Raw genomic sequence first — 21129 nt, 5'->3', positions numbered from 1 at the left:
GACCATAAAGAAGTAGGTCGTAAAAATTAATTTAACCACTAAAGACTATCGGTCAGTTTGAGAATCTTTGAACAGACATGGACAAATCCCATCTTTAACAGTTGACAGGATTAAGAACACGCTCTATGAGGGAGGTGTGTCTGTTTCAGAGCCAACACATGTGCTTCATAGACACATTTATGTTTTTATTTAGGCTGTTTTATAATTTAGGAATTAGGGCTAGGCGATATATCGAGATTCAAAATGTAGCGAGTTTTTTATTTTGGTGATAAAGAAAACTATAATATTTTGTATATCAATATATATATATATATATATATATATATTATAGCTTATTATGTGTCAAAATACTAGTTTTAGGAGTCGCTGCTTTTACTTCTCAGAACAACATGTAAAGCTCAGATGGATTAATGAGTGTCACATATTGATCAGCTGTTTGTTAATAAATGAGCCTGTGTAGCATTTAGCATCAGCAAATTGAACCCAGAATTGTCTTTCTGGTCAGACTTTATTTAATAAATGATATAGATTTATATTGTATATCACCATTTTGAGAAAATATATTAAGATATGAGTTTTAGTCCATATTGCCCAGCCCTAGTAGGAATGTTCACAGCATTTTAATGTTAATAAAGGTCGACCTACCAGACTCTAATCACATAATTGTGTTTAGTAAGTGGTTGATAAGTGGATATTTTAGATTTCTTGTACACGTCTTAAAATATAAGGGATACTGGAGCTTGATTGGGCGGGTGGACGGCTGGGAGTGGGCGCCAGAAAATTTCCCTTATTTTCAAATCCAAAACTTGACAGGTATGGACTAGACCAATGTATTAAATTATAGAAAGAATAAAACTGTTCAAAGTCGAAAGCCGAATGCCTAATCAATGAGGCTGGGTGATGGTGTGGGATTGTATAAATGCAGAAATGTTTCTCTCATCATCATATGTAGTGACGATGTCTTCAACAAGTAAATGCAAAGTGTGTTAGACAATGTGCTTTTTTTTAGTTGATTAATATACAAAATAAATGAGGTAAAATAACAAATCAATCTAGACCAGAGGTCACCAAGCTTTCTGAAACTGTGAGCGACTACTAGTGAATAGTCTGAAGGGCTACCAGATTAAAAAGCACTTATTAAATACTACATTTTCATGTTTTCACTTCAGGTTTCCAAATTCAACACAGTATTTCTCCTAATTTATGCAATTGATTCATTTTCATTACGTTTCAACAGAAAATCCTCATGTTCCTATGTCACTAACAACATAAAATAATCGTAAAACATGTAACTCGTTTGTACAATTTAACCATTATATCACATTTTTCCATGATCCAACTTGGCATTTTTTTTTTTTTACATCTTATCACAACCCATGAATCAAATCTGTGACACATGTCATAATGTTTTAGTGAAAATAAACACGATGTTCATTTAATACAAAAACATATAAAGTGTGTAATTCTACTAAGGTTTGTGTGGGTTTGAAGCCTGGCAGTAAATCATATTTGAGATGCAGCTCATTGGTGACTAGAGATCCAGAACAGGCCTGAGGGCCCCTCACATGCTCTATGCGGGCTACTTGATCCCCACGGGCACCATGTTGGTAACCCCTCATCTAGTGAATGAGCCATAGGAATGAGAAGAGATTTGATTTCATCCTAAAAATGTGGTGGCTTGATGTGTTCTGTGCTACACCAAGCACAATATTGAGCATAAACTAGTCTGCTAACCACTGTGATGCTAACTGTGTGAGGGATGTCAAGAAAATGGCAAAGCAAAGAAAAGAAATCAGAAATAAAGGCAGACAATATGAAATAATCATGTGAATTGGCCGAACATACAGGTATTTAGGGAAAAGTCACCTAAGTGGCGTAAGTAAATGACTAGAAATGAGGTTAAATGAGAATAAGCTGATGCAGTGATGTGTGAAATAAAAGCAGTAATTAAAGAAGAGTAAAGAGATGAAACACAGGAGGGCCTGAAGTAATGTGAGGGTCTTATGATCAGTCCAGTGATCCCTCTCACCCTTACTCTGCTCAGACACACATTCCACAGTGTGTTTTGCTCACTTACATACACACACTCACACCCACACCAACCATGACTTTGTGTTGTTACCGCTCTGGCTTTGCTCCAATGCCCAATGTTTTGTGAAGCCGCTCACTTTGGCTGCCAGCGACAGTTCGACACAGCAGGGTGCGTTCAGTAATGAAGCTTAGTGTGAATGCAATGTCCTAATCTGAAAGTAAAATCAGCCTCTTGTGTTCATTGTTGACTTCTTTTCACCCTTTTTCCTGATAAGACAACACTCCAGTAATGCACCCAGTACTGTCTATTGTTTCTGGAGTTTTGTGTTTTTTAACTGTTTTTCTACTTTCAGAGGAGAGCCATGCGAACGGCTCCACAAAAACTAAGGAATCGAACCAATGCCAACCAGACTAACCTCATCCAAAGCAGCCCCAGAACGCGGGTCAACCGCTACATCGGTCGGCTGATTGAGGCGCGGCAGACCGAGTCGGACACAGCAGACCTCAACTTTCTCACGCTAATGTATAAGTGCTCTGACCGTGAGCAGAGGGTGAGGGCTTTCAGACGCCACACATCACACTGTTCCACACAGAGCCAGCAGAGGGTTTCTCACACTTCAGGGGCCCAGTCAGAGTTTAAAGACCATAGCATGATATACACCTAATGATTGTCTATGTTTGATCAGCTACATTAGATCTGTGTCTCAGAAAATATTTGAATAATTTTCAACACAGAGTTGTTGTATTTTAAGGTGAAATGATCGGAGTAAAAAAAGAAAACAGAAAGTTTTTGACAATGAACATTAACGTAATGATAACTATGGGGCTTATTTAATTTGACAGAGTGTTTTTGCACATGCTAAAGGCAACGATTTGATATTAAAATGACAGGCTTTGCTGGCGTAAGCCTTATATTAGCAATATTTGTTTTACTTTTATCTCAAGATGTGCACTGTTGTATTATGATTATAATAATATATTAATAAATGGTACAGATCTCTCTGCTGTCAGGATGAAAAATTCGTAGTGGGATAGATAGTGGGGAGTGTTCTTTGGTGGGGAGTGTCCTTTTGGATCCGTCCGTTTGTGTCCTATCTAAAAGGGTGAAATCCTACTATTTAAAAATAATTAGTTAGTGTATTCTAAACCTGCTGCCATGATTTCCGAATATTTTAGAAATGTATGTTTTGAGTGAATTCCAATTAATTTTGGTTTTTATTTTATGTTCTGTTTGGTTTTTGATTGTCAATGTCGTGCATTGTGTTTTGATCTGTTTTTGTATATATCGTCTTTCAGTGTTTTTTCCTTTTTGTCTCGTTTTTTTAATTAACAATTAAAAACACCACAGTCCCATATTTACATGTGTACTATTAAAATATTTAACAAACGTCGTATGGTAGGTTTACATTTAAATATCACGTCCCAGGAGCGTGCGTTGAAAGGATCTGAAAGGATCGGGCACTGATAGAGAGCCCAGGCAAGGAAGTGACCAAAGGGTTGAGAAAGACACAATCACTCTGTGTCCTTGTGCGGACTTGTGCGCTCGTGAAACGTCATCACGCGGGGCCCAAGTCCTTGTACGTTTATTGTATTAACATTTTTGTTCATTTTTTTTTTTTTTTTTAATCACCAAATGTTTTAGTGGTTTTCAAAATATTTCATATTTACAACAATGACATCTACGCGATGATACAATTTTTTTTTTTTATGTTTACTCAGGGTGTTGGAAAAAAAATCGATTCGGCGATATATCGCGATATTACGTCGCGCGATTCTCGGATTGATTCAAAATGCATCCATATTGATTTTTTTTAATTTTTTATATATATATATATATTTATTTAACCAGAAAGTCTTTTCCACTGCAGGAGACATTGTAACTGCACAAAGAAGTTCACTGAAACCTGGACATGTTGACCAGCTTGTGTTTTTTCAATAAATCTAAAAAGAAAGTACTAACTTTCTGCATTTATATGTTGTTCTAGGCATAATTACCTCAGTTAAGTTGCACTAAAGTCATGTTGCATTGAAGTCAAAGTTGGTTTAAAAGCCACAGGCAGATTGTATGTTATTTTTTTATTTTAAGTTGTTGGCTCATGGCATGTTAAAGCCAATGTTTTGAGTGTAAAATATGCCAATAAAATATATTTCATACATAATGTTCTCATGAAGGTGTACACAATTACAGATTAGTTGTTTATTAAATCATATATTGAAAAAAAAATCACAATAATTGCCTTATACTTTAATATCGGGATATATTGTATCGTATCGTGACCTACGTATGTATCGGGATATGAATCGTATCACCAGATGCCAGGCAATACACAATACCCTAATGTTTACAGTGGAGCGTACATTCTTCACATTGTTGCGCACAACGATGTCAGGAACTTTGCTTTGTCCCAAAACGACGAGTATGCGCAGTCCGCGCTTGCGCACTTTGCAAGTCCGTTCTTCAAGTTTGCTTCCATGAGTCTGTACACAGGAGTTCACTAATACTAATAATAGTATGCAAATTTAGAATTGAGAAACGACCAATATTTACTCCGCAACTACTGTGTGAAAAGTACTCCTTCAATAGGGAGGGTAAGCAATCTGGAAGACTGGGCACACCTGAAAGGAGACAAGAGGAAGGGGGGAAATCTACACAGATAAATAGTCACTGACAAAAGTGGGAGTATAGAAACGTAAACAATGATCCACAGATAAAATACGCCTGCTGGAGGAAAGAAAGAAAGAAACATATAGCATTTCAGTGTTCACATTTTATCTCCATGAATAAGCTTCAACTTCTACAGACAGAAACACCAAACTAACCCTATTGGACACACACTGATCTGACCTGAAAGACAGAAAAGCAAATGACGAAACTATCACCGCAAAACTCAAGTCGTGACAGAAACTGGTTGTAAATAAATAATGGTGCATTTTCATCAAGATTCAGTTTTCCCAAAAAGAGCGTTGTTTGTTCAAACTGGAGCTGTGGCCTGGAAAACAAATTCTCCAACTTGAACATTTTGGATACACAACATGTTGTGGATGAAGTCACTGAATTAATGTGCTTCTGTTCCTTGGCATTGCACAGTACCACCAAGTTCCTGATGAGTACTTCACCAGCGCCGTGGTCCTCTCTCTGATCCTCGCTGCCTTGTTCGGCCTCGTTTATCTGCTCATCATTCCACAGTATGTACATTTTCATCTATTCTTCAACTCTTGTCCATGCTGTGTTTCTAACTCACTTCCCTCTCTCCTGTTTTTCCCACTCAGGGGCACAGTGGTTTTAGTCCTTCTTGTCTTCTGCATATGTTTTCTTGTAGCTTGTATCATGTACCTGCATATCACAAGAATACAGGTAAATACGTTAAGCTTTTACTTTACAAAGTTGGACAAAAGAAAAAAAACAAAGGACTTTTTAATATGTAAAGTAAATTTAATTTAATAAGGGCAACATTTTCAACTGATAATAATATACATACCTCAGTAAATGAGGATAAAAAAGGCACAAACTGGTAATGTTGTACTTTACTGGATTCAACATGGAAACTTGTATTTCCTAAAAACAGATTTAAAATATCTCTGGCCACCCTATTCTAACGTACCTATGATTGGCTCACTTCATTTTTGATTAATAACATGACGAGTACACATACTGAAAATATTTTTTTTTTCAAATTAAATTGCTTAAAAGTTATGAACTTTTTAGAAATTACAGTTAATCATGTCAAATGTCTCCAAATAGTGTTGATCGATACTGTCTAGACTGCCATTTAAAATGAAGACTCGTTTATGCCAGGGTTGGGGTCAAATATAATTGTAATTGCGTGATTGATAATGAATTACAATCATGGCATAATTATCATTGTAATTGTAATTGTAAAAAACAGTTGCTTTTGTAATTTTACCATTTAAAAAAAAAAATGTAAATTGAGGGGAACACACAAAAAAGGCTCAGATTCCCACACCAAAAATATTACAACCTATATTATAATTGATTATGAAGCCTAACAAGGTAACCAATAGATAGGAAATAAATTATATGATAGATATTTGTTTTTACTGTATTTTACAGAAGATTTAGGACCATTATCATAAGAGATGCTAACAGAAAGCTAACACAAGAGGAAGGTTAACTTTTATTATATTATTTATTTCAGGCTCAGTAATTGTGATTAATTGTAATTGAACTTTAGTAATTGAGAACGTGTTTGAAATTGACTTTCTGAGGACAAAAAAATAATTGTAATTCAATTGCAATTGGAAAAAAATGCTGGTCACTGTAATCGTGGTTGAATTGTAATTGAACATGGGTAATTGAAAATGTAATTGTAACTGAAAAATGTATTTGACCCCAACCCTGGTTTATGCCCTCTCTAAGATAAAAAGTGGTAATGAAACTTCATCTGTTTCTTAGTGTTTTCCAGGGTGCCTGACTATTCAGATACGAACTGCTCTGTGTGTCTTCATAGTGCTTTTAATCTACACTGTAGCTCAAGCTTGTGTGGTGAGTAAAAAAAACAAATCACCTTAACTTGGTATAAAATCCAGGTTAAGATTACCATTTACTACCAAAGCACAATGTATTTCTCCTCCTCAGGTGGGCTGCATGCCCTGGTTGTGGGGCAGTCCCGACTCCAACAGCTCCATTGTAATAATCGATGTGGACAGTGGCGCCAACCACACCATGGCTGAGCTGCCCTGTGACGGTGCCCGCTATGCCTTTCTGTCCTGTGTGGTGGGCACACTCACCCTGGCACTCTTCCTGCGTGTGTCCTGGCTGCCAAAGATGGCACTGATGCTTCTCCTGGGAGTGTTGTATGTCACCGTGTTGGAGCTCAGCGGCTTTCGCAAGACCACAGGGTGGGCACACCACATACACACACATGGTAGTCGTTTTCCTGCAGTTCTGTCATGTCAGTGGAGCACCTTAATTCACTTAATGTCCATTGGATGGTGCCATCACTGAGAGCAATGCTTGGCTACGTTTCTGGGTTTGTTTGAACACTTGGTAAACACTCTGCAACCCAAATGACAAAGTCAGCTCAACCTGGTGATTTAGAATCTGCGTACATATGTAATAAAAAGCACTTTAAACGCACTCTTGTGGTAAATGGTAAATGGACTTTATCACCACTGAAGCAGTCTCAAAGCACTTTACATATCAGCTCATTCACCCAATCACTCTCACATTCACACACCAGTGGGACAGGACTGCCATGCAAGGCGCTAGTCGACCACTGGGAGCAACTTAGGGTTCAGTGTCTTGCCCAAGGACACTTCGACACATAGTCAGGTACTGGGATCGAACCCCCAACCTCTTGATCAGAAGACAACCCTCTACCACCTGAGCCACGGTCGCCCTGAGGTGGTTCACATGTTTGACAAACTGCAGGGTTGGGGTCAATTACATTTTTCAATTACAATTCCGTCTTAATTTCCCCATGTTCAGTTACAACTTAATTACGATTACAGTGACCTGTAATTTTTCAATAACAATTATTTTTTAACCTCAAAAAGTCAATTACAATGAAGTTCTCAATTACTAAATTACTAAAAAACTCCCTCCCACCTGACATCAGAAACATTTACTCTCTCACGCCCGTTCAAACAAGCCTACTTACTCTAATTTACATTAATTTCTCTGCAAAACTTCTCTTTTAAAATGAGTTTTTTTTTTAAAACTGTCAACTACCTCCTTTTTAAATCTCTAATTTTTATGTTTTATATTTGCTGCTTTGTAATTCTATGTTTTTATTGTTGTATTTTTAACTCTGCTTGTAAGGTGTCCTTGTGTTTTCTGAAACGTGGCCATAAATAAAATGCCTTATTATTATTATTATTATTATTATTATTATTATTATTATTATTATTATTATTATTATTATTATTATTATTATTATTAAATTACAATTAAAATTATTTACATTTACTGAGCCTGAAATAAATAACCTAACCTAATTAACCTTCCTCTTGTGTTAGCTTTCTGTTAGCATCTCTTATGATAACGGTCCTAAATCAGCTGTAAAATAAATATCTATCATCTAATTTCTTTCCAATCTATTGGTTACCTTGTTACGCTTCCTAATGAATGAAATTATAGGTTTTAATATTGATGGTGTGGGAATCTGAGCCTTTTTTGTGTCAGTATAGCCCTAGATATTAATGTTTTTAAAATGGTATAATGTGGTAAAGCTTGATATGAAATTGTTAATTGTTAACTACATATGAGTAGAATTGTACATAGAACTGTAACATAGCTCCCCATATTTGCGTTAAATTATAATTGACAAATTGTAATGAATTTTCATGGCAATTACAATTACAAAGTCAATTATTTGAACTCAATTACAATTTAACTACGATTCGAATAGCAACAGATTTTTAAAATTACAATTACAATTGAGGCTGGCTCTATGCAGGGGCAAGAGGGGGCAGCGCCCCCTCAAATAAATGTCTTGCCCCCTCAAATCAAAGATTATGATTCCTCACTCCATGCTAAGATTTCACGAGAGACGCATCTATTACACATTTTACACGTGTGTTAGAAAGAAAGCCTGCCTGAAGAAGGTCCTTTTAAGGACTGAAACGTCGCTTACGAGCTTGCTTTTTCTGCCTTTTGGCTGTTTTACTCCTGTGATGGATAGACGGGGATATGAGGTCAGGTGGACGGTGGTCTCCTACCGTCCGGACCGTGACAAACACTGCTGCAGCTCTCCTCAGACCGCTTCTACAACAGCGGCGCACCTTTGCGTCCGTCACACAGACCGAGGGCCGACGCGCTACACACGGCTACAGAGAGCCAGGATTTCAGCCTCAATTTTTTTGACCCACGGGACTACTTTGTAGCCCCCAAATATTGCTCTAATGAGCGCACCGCGTGCCGCCATTACGTGGGCATTTGCATCCATGGCGCTGCTCCACGAGGCACCAAGCACCCCCCCTTAACACCAGGGATGATAAACCCCAGTCTGATGAGCGCGTGTGTTATTTATAAAATAATAAAACTGGCCCACCATCTAAAGGATGTCTGTAAGCCCCCTCCCACTACTCAGAGGCTGACTAATCATTTATCCACCTTCATTAAACCTGCCAGCTCCTGTAATAAAACACAAACATTAATTACTGGGAACACACCACCATGCTCATCCTCCAGGACCACTACACTGTGGCCATGGAGGCTGAGTTTGAAGCCCTCCTGGCCATGCCCACAGCAGACTGGCGAGACCCCTTCCAGACAGCCTCATCCTGGGCTAGATGCAACCTGGGGATGCGTTCAGGATGAGACTCTGGAGCAGGTGGAAGCTCTCATCATATCTCATGTAGAAGATGTGAATGAGCAGCGTGAGGGGAGAGTGGGAGACTGGGTCTCATCACCACCAGAGATCTGAATGAAGGATATTTTATTTGATTTTTATATTTCCCCCCTTTAAGGGATTGCCACCTTATTGTGGTCAGGGGGTTTGCGTGCCTCAGTGACCTTAAGAGCTATACCAGCAGGTGGGACACCCTATTTGGACAGGTGTGAAGGTAGAGGCCTGACTAAGGTCAATCCACTTCTCTTGGTTGTGGTTGGACACATACAGTAGCTAACAACTGAAGAAACACTGTTACTATGAACACAGGTTAAACAAAGTGCTGGAGCATGATGTGTACATATGAAGGTCCCTTCACATTTCTGACTGCTCCCTCATATATGCCTGCCTATAACCGGCCCTGATTATTGCAATTACGTATCAATTACGCAATTACAATTAATCCTGACAAACTGTAACATACTGATTAACCAAGGAAATGCTCTATTCACACAACTATAACTGGTTTGATAAGGTTAAAGGCATCCAGTGGTTCTCATTTTTGTGTAGACTTCCCCGTTTTGAGGTGTCTCCCTTGTTCAGCTGGAACGTGTGCGTGGATCTGTAGTAAAATGACTCATAATGGCATCTAAAATACTACAACTAACATTTTTAGAATCCCATTTCTCCTTTCTGGGTCAGTGCAACGTGAAAATACGTCCCCCGTAATGTTCCTACTTTTCTAAGGAATAACGTCATAACATTCAAGGAACCGGATGACACGCAACTCAGCACTAAATGGATTTGTCACCACATAGACTCTCTGTGGTAGCTGGAATACAAAGAGTCGTCCTGATGTAACAAAATTATATGTGAACGCTGAATGGTTGAAATCTCTAAAATGACGATGCCCACATAAAAAGGGATAATACGAGATTTTATTACTCGGCATATCATTAGATATTAGTGTATTTGAGGCTAAAAGGTACGGTGGCCGTAAAAGCTCACAACACAACACACAATGACAAACACCACAACACAACACAAAACAAAAGTGCACACAAATACAAACCCCACAACACAACATGAAAGCTCACAACACAACACTAAAGTAGTCCGGTAAAAAAGCACCTATCGAAGCATTTGTTGCCAGTACTCCTTAAAATATCGCTTCGGGTTTCACTCTTCTTCGTGGATTTTTACTGGACTGCTTTTGTTGTTGTGAACTTTCGTAATGTGTTGTGGGGTTTGTATTTGTGTGCGCTTTAGTTTTGTGTTACGTTGTGGCATTCGTCATTCTGTGTTGTGTTGTGAGCTTTTACGGCCTTTGTGAAAAAGGTCAAATAAATGACTCCTTTTGACCGATCATGGAATGGGTCGGTTGGATATGTCTTTAACCCATTGTAGGCATGAGAATGGGATCAATGCTGGGCTTTAAATGATCTTTTTAGATCAGCAGCCAGCATGGCTAGTAGATTCTTACCAGTCAACCAGATTTCTTTGCATTGTTTTTATTTTAGTTGATTGCAGAAATACATTAAAATGGTTAAAATATAAACATTTAATTTAAAAACATTGTCATAACAATGTCTAAAAGGTACAATATGGAACTTTGGGTGTGTCAGAGAAGTGAACCTTTTATAAAGTATATTCTCATAACTTAATAAATAAACTTAACTCAGATGAAAATTGAATCCCTTGAACACTGTTTGAAGTTAGAAAGAGTAGAAGTAATCAATACTAAGAATTAAATCCCACTCCCCACAAACTGTATAGTGCACATTTTAAAGGTGAATAAATGGTTGAATTCCAGCCACTCACGACCCGACATCCATTTAGTAATAAAACTCCTCAATTTCTTCTTCTTTTCAGATCCTCTTTGATCTTCATTTTCCCCTGTGTCAACACCCGATAAATACTGTATCTCCACGTTTGCTTGTTTTTATCCTAACTCATTATACAACTTAATTCTGGCTCCTATTGTTTGTTTTGCGTCGCTCCGATACCAAATCATAACAATCACGCTAACGTAAGCACATAAGTATGACACGTTAAGACATAGTGTTTATGGAAAATGTAGGATTAGTACAACCAGCAGTGTTGCCAAATATACATTACGTTTTAAAGTCTAAACACACACAAAACCCCTCAAATGTATTGGTGGAAAAAATCCCAACCTGGCAACAATGACTTGTTGCATCGTTGCTGCAGCCGGCCGATTCAAACAGACGCAGTGCTATTTGTTTTGTTCTTCACCAGCCGAAATGGCTAGTAACGCTACAATGTTACCCACCAAAGTTAATTTTTACCCGCAATTGGCGGGTGTTAATTTAAAGCCCTGGATGTATGTGTGTGAAGGAGTTGTTGCTTTTCCTCAACCCACACACCCTCTCATTTTCCACTCTTTGAAGCAGCACACATGCTTATTAGTTCTAAGTCTGAGGCCTGAAAGGACAAATTGTGGGCTAAAACGGCCCATTCTGCTGCCCAGCAGGGACGCACTTAGGATAACATTTCTCAAATTTACATCGAGAATGCGTTACAGTGAGTGTGTTTGGAGCATCAAGACAGAAATCATACAGTTTTCCATAAATTATATTGACTGCCCTAAAGTAAGTTCCTACCACAATTGAAAATAAGTTTTTCTGAATGTTTTACAATAAAGCTGACCTTGAAATCTTTATTTTAACACTTTTTGTGCATCAAACTTGGCCTCCTGTGTTTTTTGGACATGGTGGGAGGTCTGGTCAACCTTCTGTGTGGTCCTTAAGTGCTGACCTGTGTGTTGATCTCCTTCACAGTGGGGGGTCATTCCACATCCGGGGGTTTGAGCCCATCCTATCTCTGCTGCTCTTCGTCAGTGCCCTGGCCCTCCACTCCAGGCAACTTGACCTTAAACTGCGCCTGGACTTCCTGTGGGCTGTGCAGGTCAGTGTGAGAGATGCTGTGTATTCTACTGGAATATAAATGTCAACCAAAACAGAGAAATTCATCTTGCAATCTGTAAATGGTTAAAGTTTAGAATTTTTTAAGTTTAGCAGTTTGACAGTGATAATGTAGGAAAGAAGGCTCATTACCAGGTTTTCTGCTGAGTTGAATTATGACACCATCGTCTCCCTGATTTAGGATCAGGGAGACATTTAAAACATGCAGGATTACAGCCCCCCAGGACCGACTTTGGACCCCACCCTATTCTAATGTATCCAAGGACGCTGAGCTTGAAGGGATCTAGTAACTCTTAGTGGGAGGCTAACATGGATTTTTGCTGACATCATGTGGTGAATAAGACTAAGCCATGCAGTATTCATGGCTGTGTCTGTTATTTAAGGTGTACGTGTGTTAACAGGCGGAGGAGGAAAGAGATGGCATGGAGAAGGTCAAGCTGGACAACAGAAGGATTCTCTTTAATCTTCTACCTGCACATGTAGCTCAACATTTTCTCATGTCCAACCCTCGCAACATGGTGAGCTATACTTACAGAAACACACACACACACAAAGAAAACCACACACACACGGGGGAACGCATTCTTTTATCTTTGCTTTTTTCTTCATTAGGATCTGTACTATCAGTCCTACGCACAAGTGGGTGTCCTCTTTGCTTCAATTCCAAACTTTAATGATTTCTACATTGAGCTGGATGGCAACAACATGGGTGTGGAGTGCCTGAGACTCCTGAATGAAATCATTGCTGATTTTGATGAGGTATAATTGGGATTCCTTGGCTAGTTTTTTTTTTTTTATCTTATTTTCTGTTTATTGTTAATGAGCTTTGTTGTAAAATATTTATTTAAATCTGTGTTTGTAGCTCATGGATAAAGAGTGCTACAAGGACATAGAGAAGATCAAAACTATTGGTAGTACCTACATGGCAGCAGTGGGACTCGTCCCCACCATCGGCACAAAGGTGGGCTTTGAATTGATCAAATAAAGTTGTTTTAAAAATAAATAAATAAATAAAACAAACCAATGTCTTCATCAAAATCCCTTCTTTAGGCAAAAAAATCTATATACGATCATCTCAGCACAATCGCCGATTACGCCATTGAGATGTTTGACGTTTTAGATGAAATCAACTATCAGTCATACAATGAGTTTGTCCTGAGAGTGGGTGAGTATCGTTCCTGTGCTAATATCAGACCCAAAGGGAATGAGGATGTTTGAAAGAACTCTAAATCGCTTTCTTCCTGTTTTTCAGGTATCAATGTAGGTCCAGTGGTAGCAGGAGTGATCGGAGCGAGGCGGCCTCAGTATGACATCTGGGGTAACACGGTCAATGTGGCCAGTCGCATGGACAGCACCGGAGTACCAGGAAAAATACAGGTGGACAGAGCACCTAAAGGGACTTTATCTTTACTGCAGAGGAAGAAATCCATACAAAAACAGGAGCAATCGATCCAACATTACAATCCAATGTTCTGTTTCTCTTTTCAAGGAAAAATGGATAAAATAACATTGTTATTTTTCGTACCAAAGCCATTTTGTTAATACGTTAACACGAAGGGTTCTTACTTTATTTTTAGCATACTAGTTGTTGTTGTTAATATAATGTTTTATTACTAGTATTATTGTTATTTGCAGGGATGTCAAACACATGGAAACAGGTGAAAACCAATATTCCCCTTTGACACATGGACTTAATAATAATAATAATAATCAATTTACATTAAAAACATATTAAAGTTATGTTTACTAAAAATGATTTAGCTATATTACAAAAATATATATGTTAAACCAATATGATTGTTTTATTTACAGTGCATTAAATTAAATTAACAAAACTTTTTAATGTAAAGTATATTTATTTACCTTATGTTAAACTAACATTTTTTTTTAATGTAGAATATATTCCATTACCCTGTGTTAACTAAAATGACTCTTTAATGTAGATTATATTTAATTACCCCCAGTAAAACGAATGACTTTAAATTAAGCTTTTTAAAGTTTTGTCACCTCATAAAAACACTGCAAATGTTCTATGTTTAGTACATGCAGTGCGTACTAAACATCCACTAAGAACATGATTATTTTAAAATACCTTGTGGTTTTTGTACTGAAAGCCTTTACAGTATATCACTGCAATAAGTTGGGTTATTAAACTTACATTAGAAACATCATTGTAAAAATATGGTCTCAAACCTTTAAACTTCTTACGATAGTTTAAATTAATTTACCATTTCCTTAAAACCAGTGGATTTGTTTTTTTGAGCTTGATTTTTCTGTTTTAGAAAAACTAAAAACAAAAACAAACTTTTACGCTGAATTAAGAGCCAAAGAAGTACTGGGACTGTACAGTATATAATTGCATCATAGATGAGATGTAAATATTGTTCAATATTCTCTGCCCCCACATCCATCCATCAATCTATTGCAGTTCTTGTCACTTCCTAAATTGTCAGTTACTTTTTCATTTGAAATGATAGACTTTAAAGGTCAGAAAGCCATTAATAGTGAGCTCATTGACCGTTAAAGCCAGAATATGACTATTATTATTAATATTATTACTCCCAAAGGTTTATTTTATTCACTTTGTTTTAATGTTGGTGCTTTCCTTTGTTTTAAGGTGACTGAGGATGTCTACCGTCTCCTGAACACCAATTACGACCTGGTCTCTCGCGGCAATGTCAGCGTGAAGGGTAAAGGTGAGATGCTGACTTACTTCCTGGAGGGGAAAGTTCAAGGCGTGGGAACCGTGACCACGTCTTCTGTGATGCGTTCTGTCAGCCTGGCCCGGAGAATCCACTCTTGCGGCAAGACGAGCGTTCCCGCTAATCTGGGCAGCATCTCCCCTGCAGTGAGCCTGACTGCTCATGCCAGCACAGGAAGCAACCTTCCAACGTGCACTGCCAACACCAGTAACAGCCAAGCAATATGTCTGCCCTCGCCCTGTGTGCCCGCCGTGGGCGAGGAGGACGAGGAGGAAGAAATGACAGAGGTTAGGATTGAGGCGGTAGCGGCTGCTGCAAACGTAGCAGTGTGAGAGGGAAATAAAACAATGTCGTTGATACAACTAAAGAAGAAATAAAGCCAGTTTGGAGGCACTGAGCGTCAGGGCTATCCAGGTGTTTCCTCTGAATCCTGAGCTAGTGCCAAAATCCAGGACAGACACAGGTCTGGGATATGATGTGGTGAGACAGACAATCATTCTTCACTTTTGGGATCGTCGACCTTGTGCCACTGGATTCTCCAGTCTTATGGAGGTTTAAGTTGTCCTTGGGTTTTGCTAATTTCAGGTAAAATGTGTATTGCCCTCCAGAAACAAACAGAAATATTGCTTTTGCACTGTCCTTCTGATAATGCCATTGCTTTTATTTATAGTGTAAAACAGTGTTTTCTCTTATTTGTGTAGCGTTTCAGTGTGTGTGTGTGTGTGTGTGTGTGTGTGTGTGTGTGTGTTTGGATGCAAGTGATCGATGAACAAACAGCACAAACTCCTTTTTCTATATATATATATATATATATATATATAAAGCGAAGTAGATTCAATAGGCTTTTCAGTCAGCATATTTACATTAAGTAGTGCATGATTCTTTTTAGATCTGACAGCCATAGTAACAGCGCTCCTGTTTAAGAAAACCAAAGTTATGAGCTTTTTATACACCTCGATATTCTCGGTTGACATTGCCTAACTGGAACAACAGGAAGTTGTTGTTATACATTGACCATATCTGGCACTGGTGTTGTCAACAGAGCTGCTGAAGTGGAAACTCCCAGAAAGCACAAAGCAGTTTTGTATTTTGAGTATAAAACTTTGAAGGAATGAAAGTATCTAATGCCAAAATCAAAGAAGTCACAAATCAGTAGAAGTCATTGCACAGAGCACCAAGTGTGTTGCTGCATTTGGTGCAGACTTACTGTACGCACAGGCAACCACAGCTGTTTAAGGACGGCATTCACCCACAGGGAGCAGAACACACATAGTAATAAGCACACGGCTTCACTTTGCATGTACATTTACACATACTGTACACTCGTGGCCTCAGACACTTTGGTGCAGTGTCTGACTTCAGGTGTGCACATTACTGTAACACTGCTTCTTTTACATTTAAGGTTTTTCCTCGGATGACGATAAGCTTTAGTACATTTATCAGACAACTTGCCTCTTTATCAATGTGTATATAACTTTAACTTGATCTGCAAAAGTGTAAATATGTCATGTTTTAAAGTTCTTTGCCTTACTGGATAAGCTTACAGTGATTGCAAACTGCCTTTTTAGATTGGTTCACTTTGATAATGTTGATGAGAACTTTTGTACATAGCTAAAAGCTGTATGATACGCTGTAACTTGTACAGTGTAAAGTTGGGTTATCTAAGATTTTGTAATAAAGACAATATTGGTGTATATAAAGTTTTACATGATTGTCATTCATTATGACTAACAATTTGTGAAACAGAAAGTGTAAAAAAAACAAAAGTAGAACTAGAAATGTAATGATAATTTATATTTTAAAGCAGTTTTTCTCTCTGCTTGACAGAAAAATTGGAAAATTAACAAACGAAAGCCTAACAAATATGGGGGTTTATAATGTTTATTTTTATTTAATTATGTTCAACATGACAAAGATGATGGAAATGATCTTGATTAGAACATGAACTGAAAATACAAGAGTCAGTTTTGGTTCCACACCAGGCTGGAGATGACTGGAAATGATTTAAATGATAGAAATAATTCTATTCAAGAGGCACTAAATACAGTTTCATTCTATTTTTACAAAATGAGATTGTGTGTTATCACTCATTCATTCCATCATTATGCTTTATAATTGTTTTTTAATAGTATTCTGAAAAAAATGTGATATTCAGACAAGGGGGTACTCGGATTCAGAAATCAGAAAAAGGGGGTACTTGACTGCAAAAAGTTTGAGAATCACAGATTTAAAGAATTAACGTAGATTAAATTGGTAAACCTTGCCACATTTTGTAATTACTTTTGGCTAAAATCTGATACAATGAAATGTTTTGAGGTCTCCAAAAATGCATGAGTCACGCATCAGGCCGACGGGCTTTAATGGTTCTAGGCGGGGGGGGGGGGGGGAATATTCATAAACACTGGTAACCCCAGCCTACGACTCTGTATTTACACAACCCCACCGGCACAGTAAAGAATCAGCATGGAACAAATTAATGCAGCTCTTTATGGGTTCCACTCCATAAATGTTTATTTCTGGCACGTCTGGTTAGCACCCCTAAAACAACGTTTTTATACTCTCACACAGCAAGTTGTGTGAGATAATAACAGTCAGTCCTTCCACATAGATGTATTGTCACTGTGCCCCAATCACAGTGGAGGCTTGGCAGAGTCCACTCAGTGTAACCGTTGAGTCAACAAACATTTAGGTTTCTCAACCATTTTGTGAACACGACAGTTGTTGGTTTACGGGGTGGCCTTGGACTGACACACAACTCAATAGTAAAAATATTGAAATCTACTACAGAGTTATGACTTTATGGAGCGAGGTTGGGCGCTGTACAGTGCAGCTGTCGTTGGGTAATAAAGGTGAACCATCAGCAACAACAAAAAATATCCTCAATAGTGAAAAAGATCAATTCCCTAATCAGTGGGGGAGGGGTAAAGTAGGTCATTGCACATTGGAGGAACTATTATTTATTAAAGCTGATATCTGGAGTTTCTGAGAAACGTCTCGTTGTCCCGCCCTAAACAACTCCACTTCCTCTGCCAATCTACCAGAAGCCACGCCTCTACTTTTCTGCACGCGCATCGCGGAGCATAACAAGGTCACATCGGGTCACATTGATATTGGTCTGTGGGTCAGGTTAGAGCCAAAATCATATTTACCAGTTTGCGCGGCCTTGTTTCCGCGCACAGTTCTGCATTCACTTTGATTGACAGTCTCAAAAACAGGAAGTCAGCCTATTGGCTGGGCACAGTCGGCGATTGTTTCCATTTGTATAGGGGTCTATAGGACGAAGGAGGGACTTATATACATTAATATATATGAATGACCACCGGTAGTAGACCATAGTACACATACATTGGTCTACGATGCACTGGCATGCCTTGAACTGTGGGATAAAACTCGTAGTGGGCTTAAATTTAGACACGTTGATCCCAAATACTGTACCTGTTTAAGTCCACAGCCATCACCATTATACCTCAGCTTCACACTTATCACCAGACTGGCTACAACTTCACATCCAACAGATCTTCTTTTCATAAATCTATTATTTATCCATCTGTCTAGCTCTCCCTCCACCGTACCTGAGAATTCTGTCCAGACAGAAAAATCACACGTAGGAAAACATTGCCTCCCACAATCACTGTGGGACACACGTGAGTGGAACATGTCCACAAAACGTACATGTTATATGTCTCATTTTCATTTTCAATATTCAGTAACAATGAACTACTTCTGAGTTGGTCAAACCTCAGCTGAGCAGCTGATGGTCATGTTTTGGGACTTAAAAAAACATCTAAAACCTGCATATGAAGGGAGAACATGTAAAGTGTAGGTAAGCAGGGCTTTAATCCAGTCTGTTACTGGGCCAACGCATACGCAGACAGAGAACCATTTACACTCAGGCACTAATAATGGCGATTTGAGCTCCAAAGATATTTACCAACTAGTAAAATAAATAAGTGGTCAAATAAACTAGAATAATCTTAAATCTCTAGAATATCTCTGTCTCCACATGTCCATTAAACCCGTCCTATTCCTTGGTCAGGGTCTCACTGAAAGCCTCCACACCTGTTTTTAATGAACGCCTAACGAAGCCTTGACAGCACTCACATTAGAAACAGCACTGATTGTCTTTGCTGCAGCACAGCTTACCCAAAGGAAAAAGTAAGTTTCAATCTTATTTCTATGGTACACTGATGTGTTATATTTCTATGAATGTATCTGATGTGTGTTTTAGAATATAAAATACAAGGCAAACAATGGACCACACACACAATCTGGAGCCGATTCAGGAAGAGTCTCAGCTAACTGATGGTACAGAAACAAGTGACGCAGGAAAAAAAGAAAATGAGGGATTTCCATGTGATGTAGAGAAACAGGTCACAATTCAAAAAGATGTAAACTATCAGGGAAATGATGATGATGATGAAGATGTCCCCCTGCTGAGGCTTCTGAAACCTACGCGACTGTCATTCAGCCAAAACACATTCAATGAGGTGAAATCTGCCAACAATCATGGAAGTGAAGCAGGGCATTCATCCACATCACATCTGGATTTAAGTGCGAGAGCTTTTCCAGAAGCTCAGCCACACTTTGAGAAAAGATCCAGCACTGCAGAGCTGAGCATGATGGTAAGAATCAACAGTACTTCAGATTCTGAAGTGGGAATGACATGGATCTCCTTTTCCACACTGTCCAAGCAGGAGCAAACATCACCTCAGATGTCAAGAAAGAGGACAAAGAAGAGGACACTGACGGTGAGTCTTCATTCACAGTGAAACGTTGTCTTTAAAAGATACTAGTACAGTGCCCGTCTGAAGTATGTATTCACATAATGGGAGGAGCTTAAGTAGAGTTGCCAATTATGGCCAAATGAGTATGTGTTTGAAGGTCGGATGTACAAATAGGTTATACATACTCTATAGTGTAAAGGGCTATATTTGTGGATGCAAAGTAAAATAGCATGTGTGATTTCCCTGGTTTAATTCAATGGGACATGTGCATGATAAATGTTTTTTTTGTTTTGTTTTTTTACTCATTTTTATAAATTTTTTTGTTTGGCGTATTTTTCTGTAATGTATGTTTTTTGTAGTCATTATGTGTATCTTTGTATCTTTTATAGTGTAGTTTTGTGCATTTCTGTTGTCGTTTTGTGTACTTTTTTGTATAAATATTTAGATTTGTATATTTTGAGTCATTTTCCTATTTTTGGTGTATTTTTTTGTAATGTGTGTTTTTTGTAGTCATTATGTGTATCTTTGTCATCTTTTTGTGCATTTTTGTATAACTATTGTTTTTTGTTGCCATTGTAGTGTGATTCTGGAGTCATTTTGTGTATTTTTGTATCTTTTATAGTGTAGTTTTGTGCATTTCTGTTGTCATTTTGTGTATTTTTTTGTATAAATATTTAGATTTGTATATTTTGAGTCATTTTCCTATTTTTGGTGTATTTTTTTGTAATGTGTGTTTTTTGTAGTCATTATGTATATTTTTGTGCATTTCTGTTGTCGTTTTGTGTACTTTTTGTATAAATATTGTTTTGTTTTTTGTTTTATTTTACTCATTTAGTATATTTTTATTATAAATACTGTGTGTGAGACTCTCTGCTTGTCCTCCTGGTTGCCGTGTGGGACTCTCTCCATCTCCTCCATGGGTTATCTCTCACGCACACATGCATCAGTCGTGCGCATAATCCGTCACAGGTTGTTGAGAGAAAAAAGAAAATGAACCTCTAAACTGCTCTGTGTGCATTCAGCATGTACAGTACATTTAAGGTGTGCATTTGGTGATATAGCACGTGGTGAAAATATCAGGGTTTATTATGCCCTATCCGTGGAGAAATGTGCATATTTCACCGTTCGCTTTCAACACAGCCGCAGACATTGCCCGCCAATAACTTCTGGGTCCCGTCATAACTTCCAACAAGCACGGCGTCGGGGAGAAATTCGCTCCACAAACACACACACACACACATGCAGACCTTTCTTGCATTATAGATAGATAGATGAAGGAAATGGTTTATGACACTGTTTTACAGTAAATATATCAGTGTTAAAATCCACATAATTGATTTTAAAGCTGTCTTTGAACTCCCATCTAAAACTGGTTTTAGGATTCTACCATCATGCATTCAAAACAACCGGTGATCAAAATCAAAGGAAATATTGG

General features: G+C 38.1%; 1 protein-coding gene across 4 annotated transcripts in view; it reads left to right on the top strand.

Annotated features, from left to right (window-relative positions):
• LOC114479300 (adenylate cyclase type 1-like) overlaps positions 1-16664 on the top strand; it is a 95562-nt gene extending 78898 nt beyond the window's left edge. For 2 of the 4 annotated variants that reach the window (XM_028472905.1, XM_028472904.1), the window contains 12 exons: positions 2385-2582; positions 5120-5217; positions 5302-5386; positions 6446-6535; positions 6629-6891; positions 12125-12251; positions 12670-12786; positions 12881-13027; positions 13131-13229; positions 13319-13433; positions 13521-13645; positions 14886-16664. In XM_028472905.1, the coding sequence (XP_028328706.1) occupies positions 2385-2582; positions 5120-5217; positions 5302-5386; positions 6446-6535; positions 6629-6891; positions 12125-12251; positions 12670-12786; positions 12881-13027; positions 13131-13229; positions 13319-13433; positions 13521-13645; positions 14886-15302 (1881 nt within the window). In that variant the 3' untranslated portion in view covers positions 15303-16664. Of the gene's footprint in view, positions 1-2384; positions 2583-5119; positions 5218-5301; positions 5387-6445; positions 6536-6628; positions 6892-12124; positions 12252-12449; positions 12533-12651; positions 12787-12880; positions 13028-13130; positions 13230-13318; positions 13434-13520; positions 13646-14885 lie in introns of those variants that run through there. The other 2 variants (XM_028472908.1, XM_028472907.1) reach the window with 2 other exon arrangements.
• Positions 16665-21129: the final 4465 nt, after the last annotated feature.

This window comes from Gouania willdenowi, chromosome 17 (assembly GCF_900634775.1).
Source record: "Gouania willdenowi chromosome 17, fGouWil2.1, whole genome shotgun sequence".
Taxonomy (NCBI): domain Eukaryota; kingdom Metazoa; phylum Chordata; class Actinopteri; order Blenniiformes; family Gobiesocidae; genus Gouania; species Gouania willdenowi.
Note: the sequence above shows the minus strand (reverse complement) of the source record. Positions and strands in the feature narration are given on the sequence as shown.